The following is a 10414-nucleotide window of genomic DNA, read 5'->3' on the forward strand; positions in this document are numbered from 1 at the left end:
TGAGGGTCAGGGTAATCCACTGACTTCTTGTCTAACAGAGCTTTATGGTCGGAAGGGTACCTGGCCGCTTGTTTTTGTGATAATCTTTTGGACTCAGAAGAATCCACTGACTTCTGCTTTTGGGATGAAGTCTTGGACCCAGAAGAATCCCCTGACTTGTGTGAAGTTTCTCGTGGCTCACAAGTATCCCCAAACTCCTCTTTTGGTGATGATTCTTGAGGGTCAGGGTAATCTACTGTTTTTTGCTTTGAGGATGACTTTTTAGACGCAAAAGTATCCGCTAACTTCTGCTTATGTAATAAACTACGATGGTCAGAATGGAGCAGGGACAACTGTGTTTTTGATGACTGTCGAATTTTAAAATAATCATCCGAGCTCGCTTTTTGTGACAGAACCTGAAGATCAAAAGACAGTTTTGACTCCTGCTTTTGTGTGGATCCATGGGACGCAGAGAAAAGGCTGTACTCTAATTTTGGTAAAGATATTCGAAGTTCCGAAGATTTCAAGGACTTTTGCATAAGTAATGACGTCTGGGGCTCAAAGTAGTCACCTGACTTATGTGTTGTTCTATGTAGGTCCGAGGATTTCCCAGGTCCTTGCTTTTGAGACAGTCCTGCAGGGTTAAAATAATTCAATGGCTTCGTCTTGTCTGATTGTATTTGGGATAGAGAAGAATTTTTTGACTCCTGCATTGGTGATGATCCCCTATAATCCATTGATTGTAGCTGTTGTGAGTGAACAAATTTAGAATTGTGCTTTTGAGATGATCCTCGAGGTTCAGCATCACTTGGCTTCAGTTTTTCTGACAAATCTTGAGGGTTAAAATATTTAGTATCCTTCTTTCGTGATGATCTTTGAGAGTCACAATAATCATTTGACTTCAGCTTTTCTGACAAAACTTCAAGGTCAGAATCAGCCTTGGAATCCAGATTTTGTGACAAACTTTGACGGTCAGAAGAACCCCTCGACTCTTGCTTTTTCAAAATCTTCCGCGAGTCCCAAGCATCCGTAGCATTCAGCTTTTGTGGTGATCGTTGGTGATTGGGCAATTGCATGGACACTTGGTTCTTTGATAGACAAGGGACAAAAGAATCCACCAACTTAAGCTTTCCTGGCGAAGCACCTAAAGAATTCTTGGCTTCCTGCCTTGATGAGGAACCTGTCAACTTTGCGCTTTGGGATGAAACTTGAGGGTCAGAATAATAATCGTTGGAATCCTGCTCTTGAAGGTCAGAAAAAATGGACTGTTTCTTTTCTGACAGTCCATTGAAGTCACAAGAGTCCATGGAGTTCATTTTTTGCAACGATCCTCGGTTCTTAGAAAATAACTTCAAATCCTGTTCTTTTGACATCCTGTGGAATGAAGAATCCCTCAGCTTTTGTAATGATTTTTGATGAAAAGACTTATTATTAGACGCCTGCATTTGTGATGACTCTCCAGAGTGAGACAAATCCAATAGGTGCTGCTTTTCTAACATTTTTTGGGCATCTGAAATACTGGCTAACTTTTGAGATGATTCTTGAAGTTCAGAAGAATTCATTGATTTATGCGTTCTGGATGATTTAAGGTGGTCTCCAGAATTTGTGGGTTCCTGCTTTTGTATTGAATCTTTACAATAGGAATAATCTGTGGATTCCATTTGGGATATTACTTGACTGTTTGGAGAATCAATTGACTTTTGTTTTTGTGAGGATCTTTGGAGGGTAGAAATGTCACAGGACTGGTGATTTCTAGATGAACCTTGATTGCAGGAAACATTCATTGATTTAGATTTTTGTGACACATTTTCTGGTTTTTGTGACAATGCTTGCCGACCAAAGGAATCAACTAACTCATCAATTTGAGACGATACTTCATGGTCAGAAGAAGATAGACGTTTTTGCTTTTTGGGTGATCCTTTAGTGTCATACCAAGCCCAGGACTTTGGGTTCTGTGATGATGTTTTGTGGAAAAAAGAATCTCTTTGCCTCTTTTTTGAGGAGCAGAAATAATCGACTGACTTTTGCTTACGGGACGATTCTCGAGAGGAAGAGCAATGCCTGGTGATGGTCTTTTGCGATGGTCCTTGAGGGTCAGACCAATCCAGAGACTCAAGGTTTTGTAATGAACTTTGAAGATCTGAAGAATTCACCGACTTTTTCGTTTTTAAAACTGCAGAATTTGAAGACTTTTGTAAAAATCTCCCGTCGAATTCCGCTGGCTTCTGATTTTGCAAAGATCCTGTAAAGTCAGAAGAGCCCACAAACTCTAGCTTTTGTGAAGAACCAAGAGACTTCTGAGTCAGTCCAGCAGACACATCCGCATACTTCCGCTTCTGACTTGATTTTTGAGAAGCGGAATAATCTGTGCGCCTTTGCTTTTGTAGGAACATTTGAGAGTCAGAAGAGTGCTGAGATTCTTTTTGTGCTGGTAGCTCAGGGCCCAAAGAGTCTATGGACTGTTTTTTGGATAACCTTGAAAGTTCAATAGAATCCAATGGTTCCTGCTTTTGGGACAACTGTTGAAGATCAGAGGAAGCCACAGATCTCTGCTTTTGAAACAACCCTTGAGAGTCAAACAATAACACTGACAGTTGTTTTTGTGGCAATCTTCCAGAGCGAGAACAATCCCTCACATCCTGCTTTCGTAAAAGTCCATGATCTTCTAAAGGAGCCTGTTTTATTTGCGGGGATCCACAAGGTTCAGAAAGGACCACCGATTCCTGCAATTGGGACAATCCAAGAGGGTCAGAAGGATCAACCAGTTGCTGCTTTTGTGACAACAGCTCAACAGTACTTTCAGAAGGCAATTCAGCTACACCAATGTGTTTTGAGTCAAGGTGCTCTGACACAGGCTTTGTCTGGACATCCACCAATCTGGGTTGGTCCTCTTGGAGAGGGAAGGATGCAGAATCCCTTTGACCCATCGTTTTTTTATTGAAAGCAGAGGTTCTTTTCTTACTGTTAGTATTGCTCTTAAGCGTTTGATTGGAACGATCTGGACTAACGGTTTTAGGTCGCCTGTCTTTGCCCGATTTACTGAACCATAGCCCACTTTGCCTCTCTGGTTGTTTCTTTTCCTCCTTTGTAAAATTAGCAGGCGACTGAGTCTGAGTCAATGGAGTTTGACGTTCAAGTGCTTTAGGACACAGGATCTTGGGTACTGAGTCCAGGTCAGAATAAGGGCAGTTTGTATTCTCATCTGATTCACTGGAGCTATTCTGTCGAACTGTTTTAGCATACTTCCTTAGGTTTTCACGCTTTTCAGAAGACTTCTTTAAAGTGCCTTGCTTATTTTGTACAGGGAATGAAATTTGGGAAGGTATTGATCCATCCATTGTATGTGAATTCTCTAGATTAAAGGAGGAAGATGAAATAGGTGAACTGGGGTTGGTCACAATCGAAGAACTGTTTTGTAAGGTACAATTGATAGTCAGAGAATCTATGTTAGGACGTTGCTGGAGAATAGCTTCGGCTTCAGCCACAGAGGATTTCCAAGACGCCTCGTATTTTTTAGCAATCTGTGGAAACACAGCCATTAAAGATGTAGATAAAAAAATTGATTAAATTATGCAGCAAATAATCATCACCAAAAGAGACTTACTGTGTATTTGTGGTTCTGCCCTTTTTGTTTACCCTTTCGACGCATTTGTGCAAGCTGCTCAAACTGAAAGCCTCCGTGAAAAATATGAGTTGATTTATCCTCGACCCAGAGTTTTTCCTCTGGTTTTCCAAAACTCCTGATGTGGTAGAGTCGACAGGGCCGATCGCTGGGTTCTAATGACAGTCACGATCAGTTACAAGTTAGTATTTATCCAAATAGACTTGAGCCTATGGTCGAAAACATTACTGGCCCACCTTTCACCCTGTGATAGACTCCCTGTGCGGGATCTACAATCACCTCGCATGGCCACCACGGCCGTCGGTTGAACTTTGCCCAAATGACCTCACCCTCTAGAAACTTGACGGGTGGAACAGAAGTTTGTTTCATGTCGCTCTTCTGTCAAAAGAGAAACTTGTAACATCGAACACTCAATGGACAATGAACACACAACAGTATGTCGAGTTCATCAAAATCGATGGACAGGTGAATTGGTTTTTTTCTTCTCGGTTGGGGCCAATCATTTTTGGATGCACGGCTGTGGAAACTGCAGTATTGTGTAAATCCAAATCATTTAAATGTTAAATTAGATTGGGTAAATGTCTAAATTTAACGTGGTGTGAGTCAATTTAAGGGTATGACTCTTAGAGCTGTTGATTCTTCCCTGACCATCGTTCTGAACCTCTGATAATAGGCAAATACTGTAAATCTGTATGTTAGTACAAAGACAAATACAATAGTCCGTAAGAAAATATTGAAAAGCATACTGCATAACATAAGGTGCTCAATACAACAATAACGATATGACATTTTAGGACTGGAAGCAGCCCACCCGGATGCGTTTTATGCTGCACTATAAGAAAATGTGGTCACAAGACTTAGTACTTGATAACTGCTATACAGTATTTGGTGTTTTCTGTTTGATTTCTGTTTCTTTTTACATACAATCTGTTATTAGTTTGTTACCATTTTCTGGTGCTGCGTTCGTCTAGATTAAAAAAAATCAGGTAAACCTCAACTTTGATGTAAATTGAGAACACTTGCCATCAAATTCCTGGACGGACTATCACCAAACAGGAAAAAATCGGTGTCGCTCTCCCACTCGTCGTCAGACACATCCCAGTACCTTCGTCGAACGCCTGACGACTGGGACCGGGTCATGACTTTTGCTGATGAAACATTTGTATCCTTAGAATCAGATGGCATATCCAAAGAGGCGGATTGAAGTTCACTCTCGGGAGTCGCTTGTTTATGCCGCATGTCTGCTACAGCGAGATACGTGTCCTCCTCCTGTTCTTTCTCCATGATGCTATCCTCGTCCTCGAATAAAGAGGATTCAAAGTGAAGTAGTCCATTTGCAAAGGGGCTGTTGCTATCGAGAGAGAAGGCTGGGCTCGGCGGGCATGAGAAGCATCCGTCGGTCTTCCTCTCTGAAATGCTGGGACTGCTACACCCGGCAGCCGGGTCATCTGTAGAGCCGCCACTCTGGACTTGGTTTTGTTCGACAAAACCGTCGTCATAATAATCCCTGCCAGTGCAGTCCACCCAGGAGTCCCTCTCCGACTCCTTCTGATCGGGGCCCCACTCCCAGTTCTTACCTGGCCGAACGGGCAGAATGACGTCGGGGTGGCTCACCATCGTGGTGAGATGCTGGAGCCTCCTAAGGGGGCTATAGGTGGATGAGGGGGGCGAGGGGTCCCTCTGTGCAAAGCTATAGATGGATGCACGCTGCAGGGAGGAGGCGGCGGCGGACATGGTCGGGCAGGGGTCCTTGCTGGAGAGGTCACAAGAAGATGTTATTGGGCGGCTGGACTCCCGGCTTGGTCCTGCATGTAGCCCACTCATGCTGGTATGCTTCCTCCCTGGAACCAAAACGACATCATCAGTATTTATTTACTTCAAAAATACACAGCTCTTCTGTTTATCATTTGGTAGCATCGCAATGGAAGCTAGAGCTCTTGTTGGTGATAGGAAGGAGTGGAGAGGTGTTGTGAAAGGATAGTGGGATTGTGGACGCGTTCTTAAGGATGGGCTGGGCACCCGTATGATGCGGCAGGGGTAAACCAGTGAAAGCTGTCGGACAGAAGAGTGTGTTGAGTCACCCTGACCAGAGTGACATGGCCGCTTTCTGGTGTCCCGTTTCATCCGGAGGGACGAAAGCATGACAAACTTAGGTGCTGAGGTGCCTAACTTGTTTGGGTGTTTGGGCATTTGGGTTGACCGTGGTCCAAAAATGTTTGAGTTTTTTTTTGGGTGCTATTTTTTCCCTTTTATTTTCTTTGTTATTGTATGTGTTTGTCTTGCTGTCGGTCACTCCCCTCTTGAGGGATAGGACCAAGGTAGATAGATAGCATCGCACCCTCATTTCGCATACAAGTACAGTCCAACAGATTTTTCCTGTTCTGACATCGGCACGAATCAGGTTGTTATTTCGTGTGATTTTTTTTTTCAAATCCAAATTGGATACTGTCATAGTTTGAATCCCTTTGATTTGGGTTCATCAATTAAATTCTGTCTAACATTATCAAACTGAATTTTAGTCATGGTGCAAGAAATTCCATGCCATCCATGGGCAATGCAAAACGCTATTTCAGATTCAAATCTAAGTTATTGTCATTCTTGGACACGTGTATACAGAACGAAATGTCGATACATCTGACCCGCAGTTTCCTTGAATGTACAGATATAAATAAAATGTTGTATTGAGTTGGAGTATTGAAGTACTAATAATATATTAAATAATTATAGCTATGTATAGTATTATACAGTAGTGCAAAGAGTGCAAGAGGAGCAGCTAACCAGATGTCCAAAATGGGCAGTCAGGTAAACAAGTCACTATACAATAACAATAACACTGGAGTACGATAGTGCAGCGGAGAACAGATGTGCAAAGGAGTGGCTAGGTATTTATTATGCATTCTACATAAAGACGCTCTTGGATTAAAGAGCCGAGTTAAACTGGAATGACGTGTATGTGAGTGACAATATCAGGTATTTTGGATATAATCCAATAAAATATGACACTGTTTTTTGGGGTTTATTCATGTCGGTTTCAGAGATCAATATTGGATTGGGACATCCTTAGTTCCTCCTACAAATAATTAATTAGGAGAAAATAATGCCATGTCTGTTTTAAAGACTAAATGTAGTGCCCGGCCACTGGACAATACAATTAAAACTGGCACAAATAAATGTGTTTTTTTTTTTAATTATTTGTAGGGTTATAGTTGTTATTCTTACAGTCGTATACTCTAAGCCGGTAATGACGTCATCTAGAAGTCAGGGCTAACCCCTCTACTGAGACAGCCCTGATTAAGGTAACCAATGATCTTCTACTGGCAATGGACTCCGGCGCTTCATCACTCTTGCTGCTGCTGGACCTTAGTGCTGCCTTTGACACTGTGGACCATAATATCTTCGTAGAACGGTTGGAAAAATGGATTGGTCTCTCAGGAACCGTCCTCTTATGGTTCAGATCTTACCTCTCAGATAGGACGCACTGAGTTAAATATGGTGAAATGACATCTGAGCCCTTTAGTGTTACCTGTGGTGTTCCGCAGGGTTCAGTACTAGGCCCCCTTCTTTTCAGCATTTACATGCTTCCATGAGGTGATATTAAGTATATCAGTTTCCATTGCTACGCAGATGACAATCAACTATATCTTCTGATGGAGGAATCTGCCACACTAAACTGTGGAAATTTGGAGGCCTGCCTCACTGAGATAAAAGAATGGATGGCACTCAACTTCTTGCGCCTTAATTCTGAAAAGACCGAAATGCTCGTTATTGGTCCATCTAAATGCCGTGACTTGTTCTGTAAAATGGCTCTGAACATTGACAAATGAAATATCACCCAGTGAATCAGTCAAAAATTTAGGTGTCATATTTGACCCCGATCTGTCCTTTCAAACACACGTGAAGAATATTACTAGAACAGCTTTCTTCCATCTTCGCAACATTGTATTATTGTGTATTATTTGTCCTCATGTAGGTTTTAGTCCTTGGGCAAGACACTGAATCCCTAATGCCCCCAATTAGCAGGTCTTCGCCTGCATGGCTGCTATTGGTGTGTGAGTGTGTGTGTGAATGGGTAAGTGTGAAGCACATTGTAAAGCACTTTGGGAGGTCTTCATTGACTTGAAAAGCGCGATATAAATGAGGACCATTTACCATTTTATATGAGGGGATGGTGTCATAATAGTCTGTAGTTTGCAATAATCTGTGGTCTGTGCAGTCCTTTGAGACTTTTTGTGATTAAAGGCTATACAAATAAACATGACTTGACTTTTATAAAAGGTGCGACGCTACTTTGCGGATTTTCACATTTCTGGATCTCTGTACTGCAAATTGACACTAAAATGTGTTAATTACTGCAATCTGACCTCTAAACACTCTGATGTCCCCTGTGGCGTTCCACAGGGCTCTGTACTTGGCCCCCTTCTTTTTTTAGTATTTATATGATTCCGCTTGGTGATATTATCTGCAAGTATAATATTAGTTTCCATTGCTATGCAACTGTATCTGCCACTGGAGACAAGTTAAGTTATAGAAATGTGGAGGCTTGCCTTACTGAGATTAAAAGTTGGATGTCACTTCATTTTTTGCGCCTTAAACCCGAAAAAACTGAAATGTTGATTATGGGTCCAGCGCAATGTCGTGAGTTGTTTTCAAACACTGCCCTGAACCTCGTCAAATGCAATATCACCCATAGTGACTCGGTCAAAAATCTAGGTGTTATATTTGTCGTTTCAGTTCCACGTGAAAAATATTGCTAGAATAGCCTTCTTCCATTTCGAAGTATCCTCTACTGCGAAGTAGCCCTCGAGTATATCGATCACTTTGAGATGATGTGTGGATGCATATGGAAATACAGTGGAACCTCGGTTTTCGAACGCCTCTCAGTTCAAAACAATTTGGAGTCCGACCAAAAATTTAGAGAAATTCCTGCTACGCTGTTCGGTCAAAAAATCGGAGTTGGAACGCCGGTAATGCGTGAGTGCTTACGCTAGGGTGCCATGCTGAGCGGCGTACGGGTGTAGATCGCTCTTTTCGTGACTAACTTATCACGGACATGCTTTGTTTTGCTTTCGCTTTTAATATAGGTGTACCAAGTGTTTTAGCCCCTAATTATGCCCCCGAAGAAATTCACTGCAAGCAGCAAAGTTGCTACAGGTGAAAAATGAAAAGTAGTGTGTACAACTATTGCATTTAAGAAGGAAATAATAGCAAAATATGAAGGAGGTGTGCGAGTGTCTGATCTTGCTAGGGAATACCCCACCGTCCACCTGCGCCTTCTGCTGACCACCACAAAGGTAAGAAATCCTATTCATAATTCTTTTCTTTATCCTTTTTTAAATTTGTACACGTTCATGTTAGCGTAATCTTTCGTACGGAAGATTACGATAACGTGAACGTACGATTAGCCTGGGTTAGCTTTGTTTACGTTGAACATTTGAGGTAAACATTGAGGGTGTTGGAACGGAGCCCCCTTTCCTTTGAACCGCTCACCACTTGTTGTGGAGACCCGGGTGCTAAATGACTAGTAAACGACCTGATTTTTTTATTTTTACACGTTCGCGTTAGCGTAATCTTTCGTACGGAAGATTACGATAACGAGGACGTACGATTAGCCCAGGTTAGCTTTGCGTTTACGTTAAACATTCAGGGTGTCGGAACGGATTAAAACGATTTACATTATTTTTAATGGGAAAAATGATTTCAGGGATCGAACAAATCGGTTTTCGAACAGGGTTCCGGAACGGATTATGCTCGAGAACCGAGGTTCCACTGTATCAGTGTAATAAGACTTATATTACCTTTTAAGTCAAGCTTATCAGACATACCTCACGAAAAGCCTCCATCATTGTAAGAGAACCTCTTTTTATAGCGGGTGCAGCCATTCTGCGAAGAGGCCAGATCAAGTCCTGGATTTGCATGTATGACATGTTGACGTGCGCGTGCGTTTGCGCGTGTACGCTGCATGAAACCCAGAGGCGTTCAAACGGCCCTCGTCGTGCGTGTGCGCGTGACACCCCCGCTCGTTGTGGCAAAATACAACAAAACATTGCAACGGACCACCGGAGTACGAGACGCTCGTGCGCGTGCACACGCCAACCAAACAGGCTTGTGGTCGACGCGTGCACGCGCGCGCCTCTTAGTATGCTTAGAAAGGGACATCCAAAATGGAAAAAAGGGGAGAAAACAGGCGACCGAAGGCGACATGAGAGGCGACGTTCTTACCGATCCCGTGTCAAGCAGCTTCCACGCCAGCCACGCCGCCTCCATTTTGCCCCCCCCGATGAGGAAATTGGCGGATTTTTGACAGGGGATGAGAGCGACAGGAGAGTCCCGGCGGCCGCACTACTAGGCCCGGATCCCGAGGAGCAGGCTCTCCCCCCTCCCTCCTCCGCCTCTTCTTCTACCACCCTCCTCTTCCAACACCACCACCTCTCTAATAAAAAACCTTACTCGATAAACCTGCCCCCATTTTCCCCCGAAACGCCACTTTACTCCATTCAAATAACCTGAAGGTCTTCTTCCAGGGTTAAAAATCCACCTTTTCACGTGTGCCCGCCATGACTTAATGAGACGTCAATCACCAGCGGTCGTGACGTCACGCACCGAACTTCCACCCGGTCTTCGTGTTCCACATAAAAGATAAGATTCGCACTAAAAAGGGGGAAATAAACACGCGTGGGACCGTGTCGTGTTTTTCTTCTCCTTCCTCTCTTTTCCCGGACAAGAGTTCAGTGGCTGCCCTCCGTTCAAAATGGAGTCCCCTCACCGGAGATGGCAGGGGAGAGAGGGGGGGAGGAAAAAAAGAAGGAACGGGCC

At 43.2% G+C, this 10414-nt stretch overlaps 1 protein-coding gene across 1 annotated transcript in view; it reads right to left on the reverse strand.

Annotated features, from left to right (window-relative positions):
- The window catches only part of nsd1b (nuclear receptor binding SET domain protein 1b), a 44455-nt gene extending 34503 nt beyond the window's left edge, over positions 1-9952 (reverse strand). The window contains exons 1-5 of the mRNA XM_088321183.1: positions 9821-9952; positions 4625-5442; positions 3838-3979; positions 3584-3756; positions 21-3500 (exon numbers count right to left, since the gene is read on the reverse strand). Coding sequence (XP_088177309.1) covers positions 21-3500; positions 3584-3756; positions 3838-3979; positions 4625-5425 — 4596 coding nt within the window. The 5' untranslated portion in view covers positions 5426-5442; positions 9821-9952. The remainder of the gene's footprint in view (positions 1-20; positions 3501-3583; positions 3757-3837; positions 3980-4624; positions 5443-9820) is intronic.
- Between the last annotated feature and the right edge of the window lie 462 nt (positions 9953-10414).

The sequence above is a fragment of the Urocampus carinirostris genome, chromosome 17 (assembly GCF_059441175.1).
Source record: "Urocampus carinirostris isolate Australia breed hairy pipefish chromosome 17, RoL_Ucar_1.0, whole genome shotgun sequence".
Lineage (NCBI taxonomy): Eukaryota > Metazoa > Chordata > Actinopteri > Syngnathiformes > Syngnathidae > Urocampus > Urocampus carinirostris.